The sequence below is a fragment of the Pleurodeles waltl genome, chromosome 7 (genome assembly GCF_031143425.1).
Source record: "Pleurodeles waltl isolate 20211129_DDA chromosome 7, aPleWal1.hap1.20221129, whole genome shotgun sequence".
In the NCBI taxonomy this organism is placed as follows: Eukaryota; Metazoa; Chordata; class Amphibia; order Caudata; family Salamandridae; genus Pleurodeles; species Pleurodeles waltl.
In genome coordinates this window covers 1192983539-1193009679 of record NC_090446.1, presented here as the reverse complement: position 1 = coordinate 1193009679, position 26141 = coordinate 1192983539, and the positions used below count along the sequence as shown (strand labels likewise).

Sequence of the window (26141 nt, the reverse complement as noted above, 5' to 3'; positions counted from 1 at the left end):
GTGCATATGTACATTTCTACCTTAAAAATACTCTACTTAAATGCCAGGGTTGATAAGCCAGTCTCTGCCTTCATTTCATATTTTTACATATCTTTTTTATTTTTGCAAACATATACACAGCACTTTTAGATGACGGCAATTTAACTTTTGATAATTTACACTTTTAATGCCTGTTGCATTTGATGGCAATCCTGCCATGATGATTTTTTTGTGAAAGCCAATGCTTGTTTTGAATTTGTGTGGAGCTTGTATGCTAATCTGACAATTAATCATGGGTTGTACATGTGCCCACTCTAGCTAACAGATGCATTATTGAGTTGACCCTAAACTTCATCGTATTTTGTTGCACTCAAACGTCAATGCCCTGAATACAAGGTTCAGAAGTAACTTTTCAGTTGATCATCTAATTCTGCTCAGGGAAGATGATCTTGATCTTGTCATACCGAAGACTTATAGTCCTAAATGAAAGGGATTTGTTCATTCAGCTGCAGCTGTACCAGTAGTGTCTGTTGATGGGGGCAGAGGATGAAGGATAGCATAATTCTCTAGGGTCTAGCCTGCGAGAGCATGTGCCTCACTTGCAAGACTATTGTTAACTAAAAAGGGCTTGGAGCACGCCGTTGTTTACCATTTGTTGGCTTGTGTGGCACTCTTCTTTAAAGCCTTGCAATTTGTCACTGCAGACCAAGCATCATTTCAGTTCTTGTCTGTGGAGCAGGGACCAAGCACCGATTGATTCAATTTAATCAGTGCCTGTCCACTGCTCCACACATGATTAAGGTGCTATTTTGTTCTTTTCAGGTCTCGTCTAGGCAGTGCATGCGCTGCCTCTTCGAGGCGTGGTGTATCCCATTACTTGTAGCCTTTCACTCCAGCCCATTTGTGTTACGTGTGCGCACTATTTTTTTATTTTGCCGCTGGGCCTCGTGGAGCAGCAGGCTGCTGAAGCAGTCTCGTAGCTAAAGCACATACAGCATTTACTGCTTGTTTTAGGCACACCATGTCTCTGTGTTTTACTATTGTTTTGTTTTCACGGGGAGCACACACCGTAACTTAATTCCAGGCTATTTCATGGTGTCTCTCTCCTCATGTTTTCAAAATGTTGTGTTTGTGCGCATTTTCATATAAATGTCCCTGACTGTATTTAATTTATTATTTGTTAACCACGTATGGTGCTTTTTAATTGGAAAACAGAATGTTTTAGTCAGCGTATGTCTCAGACTTTTATTTTGTCTTGGTTCTTACGGGGAGAGCAGGCTGAACTTTTTTTTTTTTCGCTTCCCTCCATCTCTACTATACATAGAATTTGTATCCAGTTCTCCAGTCCACAGTGTTATGTGGTATGTTGTGCTTATGTGTGTGTGTGTGCGTGCGCGCTTACGCATTTCAAAATGTGTTTCATGACATTTGCTTTAACATTTGTAAACCATGTATAGTCTTTACTTTTTTTAAAGCGTACAGCCACTTAAATGCTTAGCTGTAAATGTGCACATTTTCAGGAAGACTTGGTTGGTGTTAAAAGACGGGTTGTCATTATAAAAGAGCCACATTGGTCTGTGGGGATGTTTTCTTTACTGTTGGTCGCATTCCCTTATTCCCTACCAGCCCAGAACAAGCAATAAACTAGCTGCAGATGGTGCTTATCAAATTGGCGTTTAAGAACAACGTTAACATCTTCTTCCTATCTGTACATGCACGATTTATGTAGGGGACTGCTTCGTTTTGTTTTTTTTTAGTTTTTTTTTGCTTTGTTCACCTAACAACATTTCATAATCGTTTTTGATCGCCTCTTAAAATACTCAATGCACCCAACAACATTTTCACAACTGATTTTAGACTCTTACTGTTTTTCCAACTCTCGCTGCTGCCATACAACTGTGGCTTCAGCGTAAACGTCGCTTGTTTTCATATTTTTTTGGGCTGGGACCATTGTTTACTGCTTTTCAAATTCACTTTGCCTTCTGCCTACTTTGGTTACACCATATGTACGTTTTATTCGAGGGGAGGCATTGTTTTAGTTTTGTTCACCAAACTGCATATTACACAAATTGTTGCAATTCTCCTGTCAAACACAAAGCCCCCTCTTCAAAGCTGGATGTTTTTTGTGTTACCAATTTACCCATAAGCAGCAGATGCCATAAAACTGGGTCTTGGCCCATGATAAGCTGACAATATAGTGACTCTTTTGTGTGAGTTGTGTTGGAGCCTGGGCAGCACTTTTACTGCCTTTCTGTTGCTTTAGCAATCCAAAGTGACACAGAACAGGGAAAGTACATTATTTTTTTAATATGTTTCTTGATAGTACTTTACAGTCGCACGCAGACTGTTACATTGCTGCTCAGTCACATCCAGGCACTTGTCTTTCTGTCTGTGCATTAAAATTACCTGGACTGTGTCTACAAATGTTTCCTAAGTCAAGCATGTATTCCTGAATCAGACTGCAAGACCCAGTGTGTAGTAATTGTATAGCTCTTCAATCCCAAGCGGCACAGCACCCATGTGTTGCATGGCTAAACACTAACAGGGAGTGCAGAATTATTAGGCAAGTTGTATTTTTGAGGATTAATTTTATTATTGAACAACAACCATGTTCTCAATGAACCCAAAAAACTAATTAATATCAAAGCTCAATATTTTTGGAAGTAGTTTTTAGTTTGTTTTTAGTTTTAGCTATGTTAGGGGGATATCTGTGTGCAGGTGACTATTACTGTGCATAATTATTAGGCAACTTAACAAAAAAAAAATATATACCCATTTCAATTATTTATTATTACCAGTGAAACCAATATAACATCTCAACATTCACAAATATACATTTCTGACATTCAAAAACAAAACAAAAACAAATCAGTGACCAATATAGCCACCTTTCTTTGCAAGGACACTCAAAAGCCTGCCATCCATGGATTCTGTCAGTGTTTTGATCTGTTCACCGTCAACATTGCGTGCAGCAGCAACCACAGCCTCCCAGACACTGTTCAGAGAGGTGTACTGTTTTCCCTCCTTGTAAATCTCACATTTGATGATGGACCACAGGTTCTCAATGGGGTTCAGATCAGGTGAACAAGGAGGCCATGTCATTAGATTTCCTTCTTTTATACCCTTTCTTGCCAGCCACGCTGTGGAGTACTTGGACGCGTGTGATGGAGCATTGTCCTGCATGAAAATCATGTTTTTCTTGAAGGATGCAGACTTCTTCCTGTACCACTGCTTGAAGAAGGTGTCTTCCAGGAACTGGCAGTAGGACTGGGAGTTGAGCTTGACTCCATCCTCAACCCGAAAAGGCCCCACAAGCTCATCTTTGATGATACCAGCCCAAACCAGTACTCCACCTCCACCTTGCTGGCGTCTGAGTCGGACTGGAGCTCTCTGCCCTTTACCAATCCAGCCACGGGCCCATCCATCTGGCCCATCAAGACTCACTCTCATTTCATCAGTCCATAAAACCTTAGAAAAATCAGTCTTGAGATATTTCTTGGCCCAGTCTTGACGTTTCAGCTTGTGTGTCTTGTTCAGTGGTGGTCGTCTTTCAGCCTTTCTTACCTTGGCCATGTCTCTGAGTATTGCACACCTTGTGCTTTTGGGCACTCCAGTGATGTTGCAGCTCTGAAATATGGCCAAACTGGTGGCAAGTGGCATCGTGGCAGCTGCACGCTTGACTTTTCTCAGTTCATGGGCAGTTATTTTGCGCCTTGGTTTTTCCACACGCTTCTTGCGACCCTGTTGACTATTTTGAATGAAACGCTTGATTGTTCGATGATCACGCTTCAGAAGCTTTGCAATTTTAAGAGTGCTGCATCCCTCTGCAAGATATCTCACTATTTTTGACTTTTCTGAGCCTGTCAAGTCCTTCTTTTGACCCATTTTGCCAAAGGAAAGGAAGTTGCCTAATAATTATGCACACCTGATATAGGGTGTTGATGTCATTAGACCACACCCCTTCTCATTACAGAGATGCACATCACCTAATATGCTTAATTGGTAGTAGGCTTTCGAGCCTATACAGCTTGGAGTAAGACAACATGCATAAAGAGGATGATGTGGTCAAAATACTCATTTGCCTAATAATTCTGCACTCCCTGTATATGGTCCCAAAGACTAGACCTATTGGCTGTGCCAGTGCTTTTTAACTTCTAGTGCACTGCAAACAGAAGGGGTGTGACTGGCAAAACATGCACAGCAGGACAAACAAAACTGCAAAGTTTTATTTTCTATAGTTAACTTTCTTTTATTTTGCCAAGTCTTCTTTTCTCACTTTGCACTCATGTTTTGTTTTATTTTGTTTTTGCTCATGGGCGCTGTTATCAAAAGATGAGTATTATCTTGATCTAAATTTTGCAAAGCAACATTGTTTCTTTATGTGTCATTTCTGGAATCATTGCTTTAACACATTTGTGCAGTACATGCCAATCCTTACCAGTTCAATCCATCCAGCCCACTGCAATCAATCTCACCTCCCCCCACACCAATCCACTTCACTCAATCCAGTCCATCCCATTCCAGCACACCCACTCCAATTCAAACCACTCACCTCAATCAAAACCAATCCAGTACACCACACTCCAATCCTTCCAACCCACCCCACTCCAATCTGCCTCCTTGCAATCCAAAACGACCTGCCCCACTCCATTCTGCCCGACTACAATGCAAAACAATTGCCTCCACTCTGATCTGCCCACTCTAGTCTGCCCCCTCCAGTCTGCCCCACTCCAATCCAAAACCGTCCACCCCTCTCCAGTCTGCCCCATGCCAATTCAAAACAATCTGCCCCACTCAAATCCAAATCAATCTGCCCCCTATAATTGAAAACAATCTGCCCTACTCCATTCAAAAACACTCCTCCCTCTCCACTCCAAAACCGTCTGCCCCACTCTAATCCTACACAGTCTGCTCCACTCAGCCTAAAACAATTTGCCCTTCTCCAACGCTCCCCACTCCAATCATATCCACCTCACCCTAATCCAATCCACTAACTCCATCCAAGTTCACCCCAATCCAATCCCTCCACTCCACACCTTTCCAATCCACCCACCAATCTAATCCACCCCAATCCAGCCCAATCCAATCCACGCCACGCCAATCAATCCCACCATATTCCAATCCAGCCTACCACAATCCACCCCACACAAATCCAGAACAATCTGACCTACTCTAATCTGCCCCACTTCAATCCAAAACAATCTGCCCCACTTCAATCCAAAACAAGCTGCTCCACTCCACTACCCCACTCTATCCCAGTTCTCCCACTCCATTCTATCGCAATCCACCCCACACCAATCCAGCCCGGTCCAATCTACCTCACCCAGTCCACCTCACCCCAATCCAATCTACCCAATGCACACCACCCCACCCCAATCTAAACCATCACAATCTACCCCACTCCAGTCTAGTCCAGCTCAGTCCACCCCCTTCCAGTCCAATCCACCCAACACATATTCACCCCACCCCACTCCAGTCCAATCCACTCCACCTGTTACAAGCCCACCCCCATTCAAATCCAACCCAATCCACCCACTCAAATCCATTCCACCTTCCTCCATTCCAGTCCACAGCAACCCAGTTCACCCCACTCCACTCCAATCCACCCACCCCACTCTAGTCCATCCCACTCCAATCCACTCTACTCCAGCCCAGTCAAGTCCACCTTAATCCACCCCACTCCAGAGCAATGCACCCCACTCCAAACCACCTAAAACCATCCCACACTGATCCAGTCCAAGCCACTCCAATCCAACGCACCCCATTACAAATCCACCCACTGCAATCCAACCCACCCCACTCCACTCCAGTCCAACCCAACCCACCCCACCCCACTCCAATCCAGTCCAATCCGACCCAATCCACCCACTCAAATCCATCCCACCCTATTCCAATCCAGTCCAATCCGACCCAATCCACCCACTCAAATCCATCCCACCCTATTCCATTCCTATCCACTGCAACCCAGTTCACCCCACTCCAATCCAGTCTACCCACTCCTCTCCAGTCCATCCCACTCCAATCCACCCCACTCCAGAACAGTTGAGGCCACCTTAATCCACCCCACTTGAGGCAATGCAACCCACTCCAAACTAACTTAATCCTCCCCACACCGATCCAATCCACCCCACACCAATCCAGTTCACTCCACCCCATGCCAGTCCAATCCACCACTCTGATCCAATAAACCCCAGTCTGTTCCACTTCAATCCACCCCGATCCAATGCACCTCAAACTAATGCACCCACTCCAATCCATGCAACTCATGCAGTCTACCCACTCCAATCTACCACACACCACTCCATCCACCCCACTCTGCCTGTCACATCCACCCCACCCCACTCTTCTGCAATCCACCCCACTACCTCAGTCCACTCCACCCTACTCCAGCCCACTCCATTCTACGCCTCTCCATTCTACGCCTCTCCATTCTGACATTACACTCTACGACACTCTCTGCCACAGAACCACTCAAACCTACTCCCATCTAGTGAGCTCTATAACACTCTTCTTCCCATACTCCACTCTGCGACACTGTACTCCAACAAATCCATTTGACACTCTACTCTCCCACTCCGCTCAATGCCACTCCATGCCATTAACTTTTAGCCATGCTGAACAGCAGCTATACTGGTGTACAATATTGCTAAAACACATTGCTAAGCCACTAGCTCTTGTATAGGCGAGACCTTTTGGCATTGCCAATCCTTGTGTACCTTGGCAACAGTAGACTGTGAGACTATGCTCATGGTCACATACTGAGCACTAACATTCAATGCAAAACTTAGCAGTTTTTCACAGTCATAAGTCTTAGCCTGGAATAAGAGAGATGAGAGAGAAATCAGTCTCTTGTCATTCTAAATATTTCAAACTGAACTTGTTCTCTTACATACCCTCACTGTTCTGTTTGCTTTTCCACACATCTTGTACACTGGCATAGACTGCCTAGGAAATTTGGTCTACAATGTGGGTGCATATTTACCACTAACTGGTTCAGTTCACTGTTTTATGAAGTTAAATATCACAGTGACTGCTATGCCCAGCATGGAGAGCTCTGTTACACATGATGATGTAATTTGCACTGATGCCGTTTTTAGGGTCAAGCCTGTGAGTGCATGCTCTAGTACATGCGTTTCACTTGTGAGACTCTGTTGTGTTCAGTAAAGGTCTTGGAGCCCACCTTTTGCTCACCCTTTGTTGGTTTGCATGGCACTTTTCTTTACAGCCTCGTAATTCATCAAGGCATCCCTGGCATAATTTCCATTTCTCTGTGTGGAGCAGGGATCAAACAATAATTGATTCAACTTAATTAGTGCCCGTCCGCTGCTCCTGATGTGATTGAGTTACTATTTGTTTTTTTTTTACTTCTAGTGCCCCACAAACAGAAGGGTTACGACTGCCAAAAACATGCCCAGCAGGACAAACAAAATTGCAAAGTTTTATTTTTTAAAGCTAACTTTTATTTTGCCAAGTCGTCTTTTCTCAGTTTCCATGCATGTTTTCTTTTGTTTTTGCTCGTTGGTGCTGTCATCAAAAGTTTACAACTTGTTCTAAATATGTGAGACCTGTTGTATTGCAAATGCTTTTTGGTCTTTCTGCATTGGTTCCGGCACACCCGACCGCATGCAGATAATGTTAATGTGTTCGCTTGAGAGCAAGCTGTCAAATGGTGACGTCATTTTTTGCTTCTTTTCATTGACTTTGGGACACATTCCCACGTTAGGGATATCGTTTTAGAGTTTAGAGGTGACTGTCACTCGGTACCCAAGATTACATTTCTTCAAACAAAGTAAATGAAAAAAAACTGACAATTACCACAGTGCAGCCTGTTGTGAAATGATGCGATGATGGCATTTAGTTGCCTTTCATCATTATCTCATAACTTTGTGATGCGTAATTCTATTGCTGATTCCTAATTTCAGTTTAAGAGCTCACACGTTGATGTCATATTTATCTTTTCTTCATGGACTCAGACCGCACTGCCACACGCAAAGAATTTTGTTTGCCTTCTTGCAATAGATTGAGTACATTGGCACAGGTTGATGATGTCATTATTTGTTTTTGTGCATTTGCTTTAAAATACTTTGTCACATGTTGTCATTTTAAGATGTCTGTGCTGGAGTTGTTGCACACTCTTGCAGGTTGATTTTATTAGTTGTTTTTCTGTATGAGCTTTGGAGTGGTACTTCACCTAGGGTGTATGCAGTTGTTTTCCTGGACATTAGCTCCACAGTTTTCCGTCAATCACTGATAATGCACTTCTTTGCCTTCTTGAAAAAGCCACTGGGTGTACTGTCACACATGAATGATGTCACTGTTGTAGTGTGGGGAAAGAGCAACCTCTGACACAGAAAGGTAATTGATGCAGAACGTTGTTTAATCTAAGAAGGAAAAGACCCACAACAGAAAGTGCTGCCTCAAGCTCCAGGAACAACGGTCATCTGGCCGTCGTCACCGAAATTACAGAATCCCCAACATCCCTCCAATGAAAATACATTCTAATAATACTTAACAAAAGAATGTTAGAACAGAATACATGAATACATCACCTATTACATCACCTCCCTCTTTAATACAGACAAAAAAATAGAAAAATAAATAAAATAAAATGATAAATAAGAACAAAGGGCCATATGTACAAACACATTTTCCCATTGACACAGAATGGGAAAAACCCTTTGATACATCTGGCCCAAAATCTTGAAATTTAGAAGGCAATCTGACAGTTCTAGAACTACGAGTAGGTATAGGTCCCAAAGAAGACTCAGCAGGATCCATGTCTACAGTAGAGTCTGAACTATCTCTCCGCACTACATTAGATACATTATCATTCATGGACATATTGGCACCAGACAACATGTCAGCTGGAAAGGATGTTGAGTTTACATTAGACCCCGTATTTACATTCAACTGTTCAACGTTAGTCTCTACTGGTACAGGTACAGAATTACCAAGATCTGTCGTCAACATGGAACTTCCACCATCCCTAGAGTGATACAAGTTTTTTAATTTTTTTACTTGCTCAGAATTGAGGGGGTATAAGACTGTTCTTATTCCACCACCCCTGCCCCTCTAGTAAAACAGATGCTTTTGATACCTTGGTAATTTTCACGGGTAAAGAAAATTTGGACTCCCCTTTACACACTCTGAATGGTTTTCCGACAAGTACCCAATCATTCACGTGCAGCTAAATTTGTTTGACACTGTTTCTATTGTCCTAGCACTTCTTTTGTTCAAGTTGTCTGTCTAACACTCTTTCTCGCAAAGTAATGTCTTCTTCCAAACCAGAAGAATTAAGGTGACACCTCCTTTGTAAAATGTCAGACATCCAACTCAGAGAAAGTTTAGTTCTAGGATCCCTTCCCGCTGAGTAATTTGAAAGGAGAGACCCCGGTAGTAGAATAAGGAGTGGTAACATAAGCCCAAACTTTTTCTTGCAAAAAAACAGCAACATCAGCATTAGACGCTAATGCTGATTGAATACCTTCCTTAAAGAAATCTGTTGACACTTTCTACCAAACAATTAGAAGATGGGCTGTACAATGCAACCCTAAGGTGTTTAACATTGTGCGCAAGCAGGAAATCAGAAAATCTTTTTGAGACAAAATGCGCACCATCGTCAGTACCCACAGTGCTGACTGTACCTTCTAATTTGAACAGTTTACTCAAAAAATCGACAACAGCATCCGAATCAGGACTGGACATAAAATTTAAGTAAATCCACTTCGAAAAGTAATCAACTGCAACTAAAAGATACCTCATGTCTTTTGACAAAATCTGAAAAGGCCCTGAAAAATCCAGAGCTATCTTTTTCCAGGGGTTTTGTGGAAAAGGAACCGGGAACGTAGGTTTAGTAGAAGTCTTCCAGTGTTTGTCAGAAACCGTGCACTCAGAGCACCTACTAAGGAAGTTAACAACTTGTTTGTCTAACCCTGGCCACCAGTAGAACAACTTTAGCCTTTTAGTGGTGGCAGAAATGCCCAAATGACCCTCATGGGCTAAACTGATGAGTCTATCCCTGAGATCAGTAGGAGGAATTATGAGATCACCTCTTAAACAGATATCATCCTGACACAAAAGCTCTTTGGCCAACTGACTGAAACACCTCAGTTGATCCGATAACTTTTTTTCAGGTGGCCATTTAGTCTTCAAAAATACCACCACCTTGGACAAAACTTCATCCTTAGACATCGCAGTCACCCACTCTTGTTTTGTTTATGTGATTGTCAGCCACCGCCAAAACATCCACCAAACCAACAACACATTCCTGTTCCGAATCAGTATCCAGTGAAGCATCAAACGGTAAAGGTAAGCGAGACAAACAGTCAGCTCGAACATTCCTGCCACCTTGGATATATTTAGCAATTAAGTTATACTCCTGTAATTTTGACAACAAGCGGACCAAACTTGCTGACGCTTTGCCTAAACCGTCCCCATTCAATAGAAAAACAAGTGGCTTGTGATCAGTATATAGATCACAACAAGTTCCCCATATGTATGTTTTAAATTTCTGAACAGCCCATGCACATGCTAACTCCTCTCTCAATAGGACTGTAGTGTATCTCCGCTTCTGACAAAGTCCTGGACGCGCAAGCAACAGTCCACCAACCCACTGATCGAAAACAGCACCTAACCCTCTCAAACTTGCATCAACCAGAATAAATGATTTACCAGATGAACTAAAATGCTGCAAAGCAGGAGCATTGATGACTAAGTTCTTCACCTTCCTAAAGATACAATTTAAATTCTCGTTCCACTCAAACTTGATGCCCTTCTTGAGAAGAGATCTCAAAGGCTGTACTTCCATAGCATACCCAGGAACAAACCTAGAATAGTACTCACAAAGCCCTAGAAATTACCTCAAAGCATCCTTGTCAGTGGGAGGAGATGCATTTCTTACAGCATCCAAATTGCTAAACTTAGGCCTAATCCCATTTCCTGAAACAATGTGGCCCAAATATTCTACCTCCTGAACCATCAACTTGCATTTGTTGGGTTTGACTGTCATACCTTTGTCCCTGAGAATGCAAAGAATGTTATTCAGAACTTCCATATGTTTTTCTTCTGTATCTGTGTGAATCAAAATGTCATCCTGAAATGCCTGCACTTGTGGTAAATTACAGAAAAGTTGATCCATCAGCTTCTGGAAAACACTTGGCGCAGAAGCAAGACCAAAAGGTAAACGCAAGTACTTATACGCACCAAAAGGAGTTACAAAAGTAGTTATATCCTGAGAAGTCCCACTCAAAGGAATTTGGTGGTAAGCCGATTGTAAATCAATGGTAGAATTTTTTTTTTAACCTCCCACCTTACTAATCATCTCTTGAATATGTGGAAGAGGATGACAGTCTTCTAGTATGTTTTTATTAACAGATCTCAAGTCATCACACAACCTCAAACTCCCATCCTTTTTTTTTAGTGATCACGATGGGAGAAACCCACTCCGAAGAATCTGTGGGACTAATTATACCCTCAGTTTGTAGTTTGTGCAATAATGCCTTCAAATCTGTCCTGACACTCAATGGAGCAGGCCTCACTTTGTGTACTACTGGAACCGCATCCTTCTTTAATTTAATGTGATTTTCATAGGCAAGCACATTGCCCACTTGATCCCCAAAAACTTCAGGAAATATGTAGTTCATAATATTATTAGGAACGCTGACATTAGCAACATGTTCAGATGACAGTGACAGCAATTCACCCAAAGCAACAGCAACTTCATGTCCATGTCTGAGAATGATCCCTAAACGAGCTAAGTCCCTCCAACCTTCAATATCACGTCCTTTGACAGCCACATATATTTTGGTGTAAATACTTCTACCTAAACACTGTAAATTGGACCAAAAGTAACCAAGCAAATCTATGTCATAACCCCCAAATGCCTTAGGAGTGATGTCAGGACAAAATTGTCACATAGTGTCCCCTTGATAACCTTCTCAGGCTTACCACCAAGTCTGGGATATCAACTGTTAGCAAGACATTTGAAAATTGTCTCGCACACTGAACAATTTCATCATCAACATCCACATTGCTGATTTTAACTTTGTTTGAGAATTTTTTGTTAGTATTTTGAGCTAAGCAAACACTATGGAAATTACCCACCTTTGGACAAGAATTGCACCTTTTACCAAGTGCAGGACAAGAGGGATCATTACCAATGTGTAATTTGGAACCACAACGGACACATATTCGTGAAGATTTGACTGATCGTCCCCGAGACCAAGATTTACCAATTTTGTCTTGCTTGTTAGAAATTGCACAAATGGTTCCATCATTAACAATACAATCAACAATGGAACTCTGATTAGCTAAGACTCTGGAAGTAGTTATCGACCTCTCAATACCTTTCGCCAGGTCAACAACTTCCTCAAGACTGGGATTCCGACAAGCCAAAAGTCTTTCCTGTATTTTTGTGTGAAAACAATAAAAATCAAACTGATCACGAATATAGACATCAACATTAGGTCCAAACGCGCACTTGGATGCTAGAACCCGCAAATTAGCAACATATTCTTCAACAGTTTTATCAGATGATTGCTTGCACATCGCAAAGTTGAATCTGTCTAGCAAAACACTGGATTCATCAGAGTACTGTTTTTTCATTCTTTCCACTCCTCCGATGTAGCAGTTCCATGGGATATCACCTCCGCCCGGTAGACCAATTGTAGGTAAGTTGTCAAAGATGCGTTGATCTGCAACCCCAAGATGATTAAAAAGCAAAGCCATTTTCCTATCAGGAGGAAAATCATTTGCACCAATGGCCATTAAATAATTTTCAAAAATGCGTAACCATTCTGTCCATTTGATATCTGTTTTCCCTGTTTTTTGTAAAAATGCTGGAGGTTGCACTATGCCTTGAGCAGCAGCCATAAATGTAGAAACATTTAATTTGGATGTTACAAAATAGCAACACCAATCAAAAACAAGGGTTCCACTCGCAGAAAATGGTGAAAGTTAGCACCCAGGGAAACTCTGAAGTTGCTTGAAACAGTAACTGTGGCACGTTCACGAGGTAAAACAGCGTCTTCAATTTCAATAAGCAACTGGGTACACCACGTTGCCAAGCGGAAAAAACATCAGTACCTTGAGGCCAAAGCATGCGGAAGCATTGCCAGGCAACAGACGTAAACGTAGCAGGATATGCGCGTAAGAAGTGGCACGCGTCGCCAAGCAACTTGCGTGAGGCCCGTAGTGGAATCCCAAAGAGAAACAACAGCATGCGTTGCGTTTCTAAGCAGCGCGCGTGAGTGCCGTCAGGTCCGTAGTGGAATTCCAAAGAGAAATAACAGCACGCGTTGCGTTGCTAAGCAACTGACCAAATATTCCAATAATTTGCCAATCATTCCTTACTTTCTCTAAGAATAGTTAGAGTTTACCCTCCACCAGAAGTCCTTCAAATTTTGGCAAAATGGTGGATTTTAGCGCAATTTCCGAAAAATAAGGGAATGAGATATAAGTATCACAGGTAGTCCAAAGTCTGATAATGCTATTTCACATTGTCTATTATCTGAGAATCCTATGGAATGAGCAAGGCAATAAAATCAAGTTCTGAAAATCAAAAGCTCACATGTCAAAGAGAGCATTGCTAGTCAGATCCTGCAGGCTTCTGCAATATTCTATTGGTGTCTCAAAGGTAGGGGTCCATTTGAGCACAACACCTGAATTCTAGATTTGGGTGTGTTAGATTCTAGTTGGGATTCATTTTCCAATTTTAAAGAGGGGTTATCTGAGTCATAAGATTGACATCGACGCTGGCAGGACATGTTCCCAATATTTTGACATTGTTAGTTCTGACTGAATCCCACCACTGTGTGACCAAAGGCTGCATACAATCAATAATACTCATTCTGATGGTGACTGTGTCTCTTTCTATATTTGTTATCTCGGAAATAGCCTAGCCACCAGACTGGAACTCCAGAAATACATTTTGTGCTGCCAAGGTGCCAGTAAGAAATGCACTGGGCCCGAGCATCACCTAGTGGATGTGATATCACTGTGAGGCATAATGGCACTGCAGCACATGTACCTTTCTTTTCCCATATATTTTAAGCCATAGAGGGATTCAGATTATCCAATGTGTGAGAGGTGAAGGTGATACTGCAGTAGGTGGTGATAATAAAAATATGCGTGGGAAAGAAATACACATTATAATCAATGTTAGCAGAACTATGTCCTGTTTGATAGTTTCCCTCTGCAGGTTCTTTTCATTGAGAGCTTTCTATGAAATGCTTTACAATTTCAAAGCAATAGTAAATGTGTTTTTCATGAACTGAACTCTTTAATCTTTAAGGTGGCAGAGGGGACTTCCTCAACACGATGTTGATTACCACTCATATAAATTAAAATTTGTGTCAGATGTGATTTTGGGAGAGCGATGGTCAGTCCTTGTCTAGGTAACTTGCATGCTTGCATGCATTGGGCCAGTTTTCCCTTATTAGAGGCCTTCTTCAGGAGAAACTCATCAATGTAGGGGGTCCACCTACTCTCTTTGAAATATGAATTTTGCTGAAACCACTGCTTTGAGTCCCAGTGGTATCCCTTTCTCTTCTGATGCTGTGTCTCACTGCCAGAACAAGTGTACTTTACATTCAGGAATAGGGTTGGAGGAGAGGACATACACTGCGAGTCCAATGTAAATGATGAATAACTGTTAATTATGGGACGCCTACAATCACCAACCATTTGCTGAATGTGAACATTGAAGCAACTTGCAGATAGTCTCACATTACTCTTGCTTCAGTGTATCAATGTTTACTTAACATAATCCTTCATTCATCTGTTCTGTTGCCAAGATGATCTGTATTTCTTCAAAAAACAGCCATCAAACATAATTGAGGGAACGTATTCACCTGGTGATATGGTAGCATCAAGAACAGATGAACCATCATATAATGTAATTCGCTTTTTAAATACCGAGTCAATTCCAAGGGATCATTATTACATTTGATAACCAAATCTTAAATTTAGGTCTTTATGAAAGTTTAGGCATTAATTGAGAGAGGTTGGTTTCTCTCCACACCACAATAACTCTTGTTTTCAGCATGCTAAATCGAGGTTGACATGTTATTGCTGTATGGCACTTATATGGCAGTACCTGGCCTGGAAGTACGGCTGGACTGTCCCCACTGGAGCAGGGACAAGACTGATTTGCGAATGGTTATGCCCAAACTGAGATGTCATGGTATGCAAAATAACAATGGAATGGGATGCTGTCCAGAGTGATTGCCGGTGTCAGAGATAAATTCAAGCATTGCATCTATCAGTTTTTTGTATACTTCAGTATGGCACTCATTTAGCTTAAAATCACCAATTAGAATAGCCCTGCAGAACTGATGAGTGAAAATTCTGTGAATATCCTTTTAAAAAGCACTTTTGCATTCCTGCATTCCTTTTGATGGCTGGAATATTAGTCATGAAGGAACTATAAAAATTGAATTAAATACACATGTATTCAGAGTTGTCTTCCCTGTGGGACCTCAATCATTTATTGTTAATGAGTCAAAGAGATATTGACTCGCTTCCTAATGCTTACTTCTCCAGGACTGGACTTATCATGAGGGCAAACCAGCTAAAATAACCTTAAGTTCAGTCTAAGATGGGATAGTGCTGTGGAGTAGCACTGTAATAGGCTGACTCCATCAGCCCTCTCCTGGAAGCTTATACAGTTCATGATGTAAGGAAGGTGAGATATCTCTTTATATTTACTCCCTAATGTGCTTTCTCATGCTCGATTGTACTTAGCATTTGAAGGATCGGATGATTTACCTGACATTAATTTCCATGGTCTCCACATCAGGAGACCAGTCGTCATTTAGTTTGTAATTCCATTCTTCATTGTATAAAAAACATCTAGTGCAGATCTTTTCGTTAAATTATCTAAAACTAAAAAAGCACCCCCACTTCACAGAATTTCTTACAAACCCCCAATCTGTTGGTCACATTGGTTGACGATGATACCAAATGAAACAATCAGTTTTGTTTTGCTGTTTATGTTTTTTAGGAACACTTAGCTTCTATATGCCCCTAATTTTCCATGTACGAGGCCAGACAACATGTCCCAAATTCCGAATGAGAATAACAAAATAAATATTCTAACAATCTAGAGTGACCACCAAGTCCCCTTGCTGCAATGCTGAAACAATTTGCTCCCAGGGCATCACGCTGAATTTTCTTTTTTTCATACATTTTAGAGTGCCCATAGATCAAACATGACTTTCAGACGTTCTTTCTTTATTGTGAAGCAGAAAGTGTGTTTAGTAGAAACATGTAGCCGTTCGACTATTGACACATCAATGACATTTGCTGTAATTTCTACAAGGAATTGTCATTGTAATTTTCTTGCTTGTGGTTTTTGGTGAAGTTAGAACTGGTGGAAACATCTAGTCTATTGTGCTCCTGGTTAGCCTGTGAGGCTTGCTGGCCTAAGAGCTGGGTAGGACTACAGACGTCTGGGTGGCTATATGTTTGGGATCAAGATTTTCCATTCTTTGATTTCTCCCCTACGCTCGTCTCCTGTACCAAGACTGCCTCTGAAAGGTTTAACCTCTACTAAATCTTTGCCCCTGTCATAGATTCGGATATATAGAACCCTCTATGGGTGTGTGATATAGAAAGGCTTTTGTGGTTCTGATAGACACAAAGGATTAACTGTCTGCAAAGGTTGAAAGAATAGTGTGTGGTTCATCTTATTACCCAACAACTTCTTCCAGTCTTGGGGCATGACAAGTTGTGTGACCTGTATTTCAGGAAAACATTTTAACAAGCACACCAACCTCAAATCACCTATCATGGCAAAGAGTGTCATGATCTTCAACTGAATGCAGTGCTGATAGGAGAAACATCTGGCATTTATCAAGTTTATGAAGCTTGTACTTTCAAAGAATCTGAATGAGTGACTGGATAGATTTAAAAAAACATCTATCGTATGTGTTTATTTTTTTAGACTAGGTGTAGAAACGTGCTGGCGAAAGCTGGTGTTTTACATTTGTATTCCTTATGGCAATTAAAAATAAAAACAGACTCCACTTTAACCCGTGGTATAAAATGACACAAACCTAGTCTTAGCAACAACGTTGTCAGCAGTGTTTAATTTGTAAAATGTAAGTACTGGTGGCCAAAGTTTTTCTCAGAAGGCCGCACCTGGCGCTACAAAATTCTATGGTTGCCAAATACCAATGCTGCGTTGTCTTATTTCAATCTCTTTCTTCCACCACTGTACACTCCCTCCCTCTTTATTTCACTGTTGTACGTTTTTTTTTTCCACCCCTGGTTTCTCTCTTTGTCACTGTTTTAACGTCTTTCTCCTCCTTTTCTGTAGTTCTGTTTTTCCCTCTCTTGCTCTGGCTGAAATTCTGATGTGTAAAAACGAGTGCCGGTGACCCCCACCTACAACCACTGGCTCAAATTAAGCACTGCTTGTCATTAAGTGGAGTTTTTTTCTTTCAGTTCCAGTATGCTGGAAGCTTTCTTCAGTTCATATAAATCACAGCAAGTGGCAGAGACCAATTCATTCATACATTCTTTTCTCAGGCCATGTGTATGCCAGTTCCAGCCTGTAAACCGTGAATAGTTTCACCAGCAGCGTTCTCTCTCGTTTCAGCAGGGTGCATCCCGTTCACTGATATCAACTGGCTCTTCAAACGGTGTTCAATGGGTTCCTTTTTCCCAGATTTTAAGCAATGTAACAGCGCCCTTTGAAGTTGACTCTGACATCACACGCAGATCCACTCTGTGTAAAAATCATTTTGGGGTGGGGTTGCTGCGGCGGCAGATCCACTCTGTGTAAGAGTCAGTGTGGGGGTCAAGAAAGCTACCTTCTCCTGCGATGGAATTGTCAACCTTGAACCGTGCTGAGTGAGCAGTTGTGGCTTGCGGTGCGGAAAAGGAACAGGGTGGCGCGTTTCTTAAAATAAAAATGTTATAGAAATAATATCAAAAAATCAATCTATTTCAAAATATTTAGGTGCTCCTAAAGTGATGGCGCAGTGAACATGATTGGTGTGATGGAAAAAGTGCCAAAGTGTTTTGTACAATATATACAAGATTGTGGCTAAAGATAAAGACCCCTTCAATCTCTGTGTCCAGAAGTCACTATCCATGTTAAACAATAATCCATAATGAATTATGTCGACGTTTTGACCCCACGTATAAGAACAAATCTTTAAAGGGTCATCATCAGGACAGAAGTCTTTATTCTAGGTAGCACCCTAAAATACAATCAATGTTATAACGTTTCATATGGCTTCCTTTACACTGTTTCCTATTTACAGTCAAAAGTATGTTTATCCCCATGAGTCATTACGTCTGCTTTCAGCATGAAAGCAGCGTTAGGATTGGCCAGAGCGCCTTGGATTGGTGCTCCCAGGCAGAATGAGAGCCTCTGCCTGCTTTCTCCAGCCCGGTAGCACAGTGCCGGGTTGGAGAGAGCACAGTGCACAGTGCACCTATATGGCTGGTCAAACACACATGCGCACTGAGGGGAGTGCCTGTGCTCGTCATCACCATGGCCCGCCATTTAAAAAATAAAAAGATAATAAACATAGTTTATTATCATTTTATTTTGAAAGTTTTGCTGCTGCTGCTGCTGCTGGAGGGGGAGGGGCAACGCTCCTCCGCTATAACGGAGGAGCCGTCACTGTGAGTGAGCCGACACCAGCAGGGTCAACTGGGTCTGCTGATTATATCCCCCCCTTACCTGGCAAAGACCGAGTCGCAGATTCCTTCTCAGAGCTATCTAGAAAAGGTTTGTGGAGTCCAGGTCTTACTCTGTAGAGCTGTATGCCTCAGTGATCTGGATTGACTGAGTTCTGAAATATAATGTCTTGTCATTTTGGAGGTTATGGTTGAGGGTTACTTATTGAAGTCTCAGTCCAAGCAGAAACAGAGCATTTTGACATAATTTTCCTGCGCCTACTGTAGTGCTTAAGCTACAATTGAATTTTGCTCATTTTGAAGTCAGGTGTAAATTTAAACTAGTGTGAGCATTATCACAATTACACTTTTTTCCCGGAGCAGTGCTTAATGCCCAAAGTTGAACTAATTGCTCTATGAGAAGGGAAAGGTATGGTAGCACTCGCCAGAACTAACAGTTCTCTGTTTATGTCCCCATGCAGATGTGGAGCCTGAGATATATCGGAAAGTGCAGGCCATCCTGCGAGAAGCTGATGGGCAAAATCCTGGACTCCAGTGTGACAGAGGTGGGTAACCTGTGGTGCCTGCAGGCCAAGTGCCACAAAGCTCTTCCACAAAGTGAATGTCGAGCTTTTCTGACGTACAGCAGGCACACATACAGTCAGATGAATGTTCAGTAGAATGCATGCCCAGTTGCATATTTTAAGGTTCTGTGCATACAGTTTGGTGCGTGCACACTCTGACATGAAGACAAGAAGTCCCATATATGCGTAATTAGGGACAAGGAGATTTATGTGGACTATCGCTGGTGTAATCTCTCATGACAAATTACATCCTCAAAAATACATGTACAGGTCCAGACACAGTCCGGTATGAGGAAAGTGACATGCATTCACTGTGCACTGAGGAACGTGGGCAGTGAGATGCGTGCACGTGAACGAATGCATGTAAGAATTAATTGTAAACCTATAGAGCTCATGGTTACTCGCAGAAGTCGTGGTGCTACGACTTCAGTTGTAGTCAGGAAAAGACACTCCGACACGGTTAGGGTACAGTGAAGAGCTATAGTGCAGTAAGACGCCTGCAAGTTACATACAAGGGAATCCAGAGGGAAGCACAGCCTTACACGTTTCTGCTCATGGATACAGTCTCTCATGGCATGGCGCATCAGATGCATGCACATTTAGGCAGGTTCAGTTAGAAACATGCAGTCGCAGATAGAATGTAGAATGTGCAGTCAAACACGTTTGCAATGAGATTCACACAAAGCCCAGAGCGGCCTCTTTCATGCAATTCACCCGTAGATCACTGTACACTCGGAGGGCAGGTGCTTTATAAAGAATGTACACGGTGACTAGCCTTTGTGTCATGAGCCCTACTGCAAATAAGGACTTGCGCCCCTGTACGAACTGTGAAATTTAGGGTTCAGTGGGCCCAGAAGGCTCCTGGGCCCCAGTGCCAATGCACCTGCTGCACCATAGGAAGCTACGCCCTCAAGTGTACATAAACAATGGTGCCACCCGGGCCTCGTGTTAAATTTAGTTGAAAATGTGGATTGCAGCCTCCTATTTCGTCCTTCATACTGCCTTAATTGCATTTAGTAAATTGTTCTGCTCATTTCAAAAGTCAATGTATCTATAATGTTGGTGTCAAATTGATGTGCTTCTTATTAATGCGTCCACGAGGCCTCTTAAAATAAAAGGTTGGAGATAACGCGTTCAGCAATACTCCGGGGGTTTCACGAGCATCCAGATCTGAGGCAAGTGCCATGGCTGCTTGTGAGTGCAGCTGCATTAGCTCAAGAAGGAGGGGGGGGGGGGGAGGGGCCGAGTGGTTTCAGTAGAAATTAAGCTGGAGTGTTGATGGTCTACATTCGGAGTTGGCGGTGAGAGGTGCATGTGGTCTGTAAATAAGGTCCCTCCTGTGTCTACCTGATAACCCACATCTTGTAAGGATCCTGGTGTCGTCTCTGCTGCACCCGTCGGACGGCGATTGAAAAAAACTAAGGGTGGATGTACAATTTTGAAATTATCTGATAGTCTAAAAGACTTTCAGTAGGTAACCTTTCATTAAGATTTTTTCATGTCAGGTTGGCTTTTTGTCTATATCTGTTTTATTGGTTTTATTGTTTCAAAAGGAAACAAAACAGTAGAACAGATCAAGGCCGCAGCGTATAAGTATAGAAAACATTGCTGGAAAGCATTCAAACAACCCACCCCACAGAAAATGATGTAGTGCAGGTAGGGTACCTCAGATGTCTTTGTTGGACAAAGACAAAGCAACGAGCCACGGCCCCCAGATCTTTAGGCGCTTGTTCGCACATCCCTTCCATTTATATATTTCTTTTTCAGCTGTGCAGCAGAAGCCCCGGGACCAGACAGACACGAGGGTTGTGGGCGGGTGGAGGGTAGGGGATCTCCAGCATCTTGCAATGTCTCTTTTGGCTCCCAAATTACCAATGCCAGCGAATAGTCCTAAGTTTCTAAAGGGGGCTCAGCCCTCAATGATGCCAAGTAGGGTCACCCTGGGGCCTAGTTTATGGGGGTCTGAAGGAAATATGCAATAACAATGTGTATGCTGTTGCCGTTCCAATATGTGGCTATGGCGGTGCAGGCCTAGATATCATGGAAGAAGGACCCATCTGTGTCTCCGCAGCACAGACAGTTCGTGGAGTGAGACAACCCCATCTTCCATAACCTTTCTGGCTTATAGCATCTGCAGTGAAAATGATTAAGTGCATAAGCCAAAGAGTGGAGGGGCTGGTAAGGAGTCGCACGGTGATCTTTGCTTCACTCCATTCATTATCATCAAGATCTCCTACGTAGTTGACCCATTGTGCATGGAGCTGTTGAAGGGGTTCAGAAGCATTGAGTAGGAGGGACTGGTATAGATAGGAGATTCCTTTCAGTCACAACAGGCCCCTTACAACTTTGGGGTCAAAGAGGGTTATATTCTGGGAACCCACTAGAGGCCTCCCTGTGAGCCACAAGGACATGGCATATCTGCATACAGCAAAAATATTGGTTCCTCTGCAGTCCACATTCCACCATAACATGGTCAAAGGATACTCTGTGATCTTCCCACAGGTCACCCAGGGATAAAATTCCAATAAGGTTGTATCCTTCAGCTGGAACACTTACTTCAGCTATGTACCTACCCACAAGAGTTTTGCGCTGTGGGTCTCCTCCTCCATTTACTATTGCATAGGGCTGCACACCAGGATAACAGCAGGGTCCTGGAGATCTGCGAGTGGGAGGCCGGAATGCAGTCACTGTAGAGCAGGTTATGAATGCCCCAGTGTTCCAGCTTAATGAGCTCCAGTCACCAAGCAGAGTTTTGGCACCTCTCGAAGAGCCAGTCCCCAAGTGGATCATATGGGTGACCCTTTAGTATAGCTAGAGTTCCACCGCACCCAAACCACCCTTGTATACTGGTGCAGTGCATTTGGCATTCAATACTCTGGGAACCTTGCTTGTCCAGAAGAACCTTGTGGACAATGACCGGAGTACAGAGGAGAGGGAAGAGTGTATGGGTAGTTTGCAGCATGTAGAGAAATTGGGGGAAAACTAGCATCATACAGAGAGCCGCCTGACCAAGGTGATTATGGTGGAGAAGGGTCCAAGGATCAAGATCTGTGCCCACACGCTGCATTACAGGAAGTATATTTAATTCCCAGGCTACCTGTTGATTGCGGGTGATAGTAACATCCAGATAACACAATTGCTTGTGTGGCCTGTAGTCTTTAATCTTTCTTGGGTGAGGGGAGTGTGCCTCTCAGGTGTATGTAGCAGGATTTCGCCCAGTTGACTCAGTCCTGAAGCATCCCCGTAAACTTTAAGCATGCAGATTAAACGGGGTAAGGTTGTCTGTGGCGATTGCACATATATTAATGTGTTATTCACATATAACGCTTTTCTGTCTTCCTTACCGGTTTCCCAACGGAATCCCTGTATCGGGCCTTCCACCTTAGTCCATGTTACCAATGGCTCTACCACCAATGCGAAGAAGAGGAGTGAAAGGAGGCATCCCTGTTGTGCCCCCTGCTGTTTGGGAAAGAGGGAGGAGAGTCTTCTGTTTACGCAGACCCTGGCTTAGGGGGACCCTAGTTCTTTGACTCGGGCTAGGAATTTGGGGCCAAAATTCATACAGCAAATTATTTGGAAGAGAAAATGCCAGTGGACTTATTAGACACCTTTTTATAGTAGACGAGGAGCAGAGCCGCTGAACCTCGCAGGCAGTCAAGCTGGAAGAGGGCGACCTGAAATCTGCATATACAGTGACGCATGCTTCTGCCAGGCATGAAACCATTTTGATCTTCATGCACCAGGGATTTAATGACTCCAGAGTGCCTCGTGGCTAGAACCTTGGCTAGGAGTTTTGGACTCTACATTTAACAATGAAGTGGGTCGACAAGAGGTACAAATGTTACGGGAGTGGGGAAGTTTGCCAGGTTTGAATATGGTAGTGATTGTGGCAGCCCTGAGATCTGGTGGTAGTACATCCTACCTCCTCAAAGAGTTGCAATAGATGTTATGCTAAGAGGAAATAGGATTACTTATAGAATTCAGCTGGGAATCCTTCTGGGCTTGGGTTTTTGGCTGAACGGGATGCAGTACTGGCCTCCTGGATTTCTTTCCGAGTGAAGGGGACATCTAAATCATTTCAATGTGACACTGATAGTGGCCGTATAGGTAGGTTTTTTGCTATGGAATTGGATATTTTTAATGGCGGGGCAACTTGCTGGAGTACAGCAAGTAGTAGTAATCTGCAAATAATTGTGCTTTCGTGGCGGTCTCATAAGACAGGACTCCTTCAGGCGTCTGTATTGCTAGGATTAGGCTGGTTCCTTCCTGCTTCTGGGGAAAGCCAATAGATCGGTTACCCAGCTTTCTTGCCTTGCTAGTATAACTGGTATTGAGCAAGAGCCCATTGTAGCTAGCCGTGTCAAGGAATTTGCACCTTAACATCTCCCGGGGCTCTTCCAGGTGTCGTCCGTTGTTAGGTGGTGAAAGAGGCCCAAGTGAGCATTCATGATTAATTATCTGGGCTTCTGGTGAAGTGATTGCCTTTGGTCTATCTCGCTTATGGCCATGTACTCCCTCAAATGCTTTAACTCGGGCCACCACCTAGAAGGCCTCCCCCGGAGGTTCCACTGAATGTTGATTTAGTTTAAAATAGTCCCCAATATTTGCAAAGAGGTCAAGTGGTGAGTCATCCCTAAGCCACCAGGCATTATGTGCCACACTTCCCTCACTCCGAATGAAGAAGCGCTCAACTGCGCTTCTGCCGGTGTGTCAGCGAGGACGTGAGGTAATATACAGGTACCCGAGACCAAAGATAGGGATTCTACAGGTATACAAAAGTAATAGAGCTAAAAGAGAGATTTGTGTCCAGCTGAGCAGTGAGTAAATGTTATCTCGCAGGAGGCCATCTACACCAGATATCCTCTAGCACTAGTGAGGCCTCCCATTTTCTGAGCAGCAGGGATCTAGCTGAGGAGATAAGACCCTATTCATGACGCCATTGTAGTAACCCCTCCCCCCCTTAGAGTAGCTCTCCAGGCTCGGCTTGTAATAGGAAATTTGATAGTTCTTGCACAGTATTGGTTTTCATTGCTGGGGCTATATATATAGATATATATCTATCCTATGACCCTCACCATTTTTTCAGCCTTTGTCACTGTGTTATCTAGAGAAGGGATTCGGCCTTTTGCCTTTGTCGCATGGCCCATTGTGTTACACAGGCCTTAACGAAGGAGCACTATATCTGTACCTACCTCTCCAACCTTGGCCAAGGGTGATTCTAGAGTCCTGTATGGCCCACAGGAGGGCTTACGTCACTGATGGCAGTGAGGCCGCTCTCAGATGTTGTAAGAGCTGTGGTGCCTACTGTTGGAGGTCTCAAGGAGCCCTCTTCCTGTAAAAGCAGTTTGGTGAATTTGTCCAACTTACTATTCTAGGATGGGGACTTGTCTGCTTGTTTTTAGCCATTATTATGATTGTCCGATTGTTGCCGGCCAGTCTGTGTGGATCTGCCTGATCTTCATTACAGAAGCAACACAGGCGGCTCGAGCTTACAGGCACAATGTCTTTTCCTCTCGAGGTCAACAGAGTGACCCGCCCATAGTATGAAGCAGGAGATGATGTGGGTGGGATCCACTGGTCTCTGGGGCCTCTTAGTTCTAAATAGGCAGAGGGGCCACAGACCAGAGCCCTTGGTTCCCTCTTCACCCCCCCCCCCCCCCCCATTGTCAGCAGGTCCCATCGGAGGAGTTTCAGCTGCCAAGGAGAGCAGAAGGCAGGGTCTGTCCAACCTCGCACAACACTGTGAAGCAAAAGGAGAACCGCTGCTGCTGTGAGGTCATTCAATTGATACTCTCTGGTCCTCCCATCAGGCCCAAGTCAAAGGTGCAGCAGCGCACAAGCGAGCAACTCTCCCAGGAACCAGCTGTTGAAGCCCCAGTCTATCAGGTGGGCAAGGAGAGTCAGCGTCACTGGTCCGCAGGGCAAAGAGGCCAAGGCTGCCAAAGTCCAGACTGCAGGCTTGCGGATGAGCAGAGGGAGGGGCACTGCCTCCAGAGCTCAGTGTAAGCTGCCTGCCCCACACCCAACTCCTACTTTAGATGCGGTGCAGCCTCATTGTCGATGGAGGTCTGTTGGTAATTGGGTTATTGGTTAAGGGGGTGAATCCCTACCCAAGCAGCAGCCACAATCTCTGTCAGGGTAGAAACGCCAAATTAACCAGTGCTTAACCCTCTGTTAGCTTGACACAAAAGCAGTCAGGCTTAACTGAGAGGAAATGTGTAAAGTATTTAGTGGGCACTTCAAAATGTAATAAAGTGAAAACATAACGCACGAAAAACACCCCACACCAATTTAGGAAAACTGAGTACAATTTAATAAATTATTTGAGACCAATCAATAGAAATAGAGATATGCAGTTTTAAAGATTTAAGTGAAAATAGTACATAGAAGCAGGAACCTCCAGCTGTGGTTATCTGATCGTGGCAGACCAGGACAAAGTCACAAGTTCAGGCTGACAGCGATGGTCCCAGTATCTGGCTCACGCTCCAAGTTAGGTCTGCTCAACAAAGTACTTTAAATCCTGGCTTGCATAGTGTTGTAAGAGTCCGTGTTGAGGATGCTTTGTGCAGCGGCTGTTGCAAGGAAGCTGCAGGGCTGGGATGCAAAGTTCAGGATCGTCCTCAAGAATGATGTTAATGAGGGGCTTGTGATGCAAATTCCTGCATTGGGGATGTGCTGTGCCTTGGAGGTTCCAATACGGCTGTGAGAAGCGCTGTGGTGCATCAGCTCAGTTCACGGGATCAAGCGCCTTCAGACCCACTTCTAAGGGTCCAGGTCGGGGGTGGCCATCCAACGAGCAGGACACACCAAGTAGCACTTGGGGGCTAGGGTTCATAGCAGACAGAGTACAGGTGCTAGGTTTAAGGGGGTTGGAATCTTTTTTGTCTCTGAGGCTCTGATCAGGAGTCCAGCCAACTAGCCCTTGAAGTCACTTTGGTGCTTCTGGGT

General features: G+C 43.5%; 1 protein-coding gene across 3 annotated transcripts in view; it reads left to right on the top strand.

Moving 5' to 3' along the window:
* Nucleotides 1-26141, top strand: part of PIK3R6 (phosphoinositide-3-kinase regulatory subunit 6) — a 365583-nt gene that overhangs the window by 164033 nt on the left and 175409 nt on the right. For all 3 annotated transcript variants that reach the window (XM_069200309.1, XM_069200310.1, XM_069200311.1), the window contains one exon: nucleotides 19092-19175. In XM_069200309.1, coding sequence (XP_069056410.1) covers nucleotides 19092-19175 — 84 coding nt within the window. The remainder of the gene's footprint in view (nucleotides 1-19091; nucleotides 19176-26141) is intronic.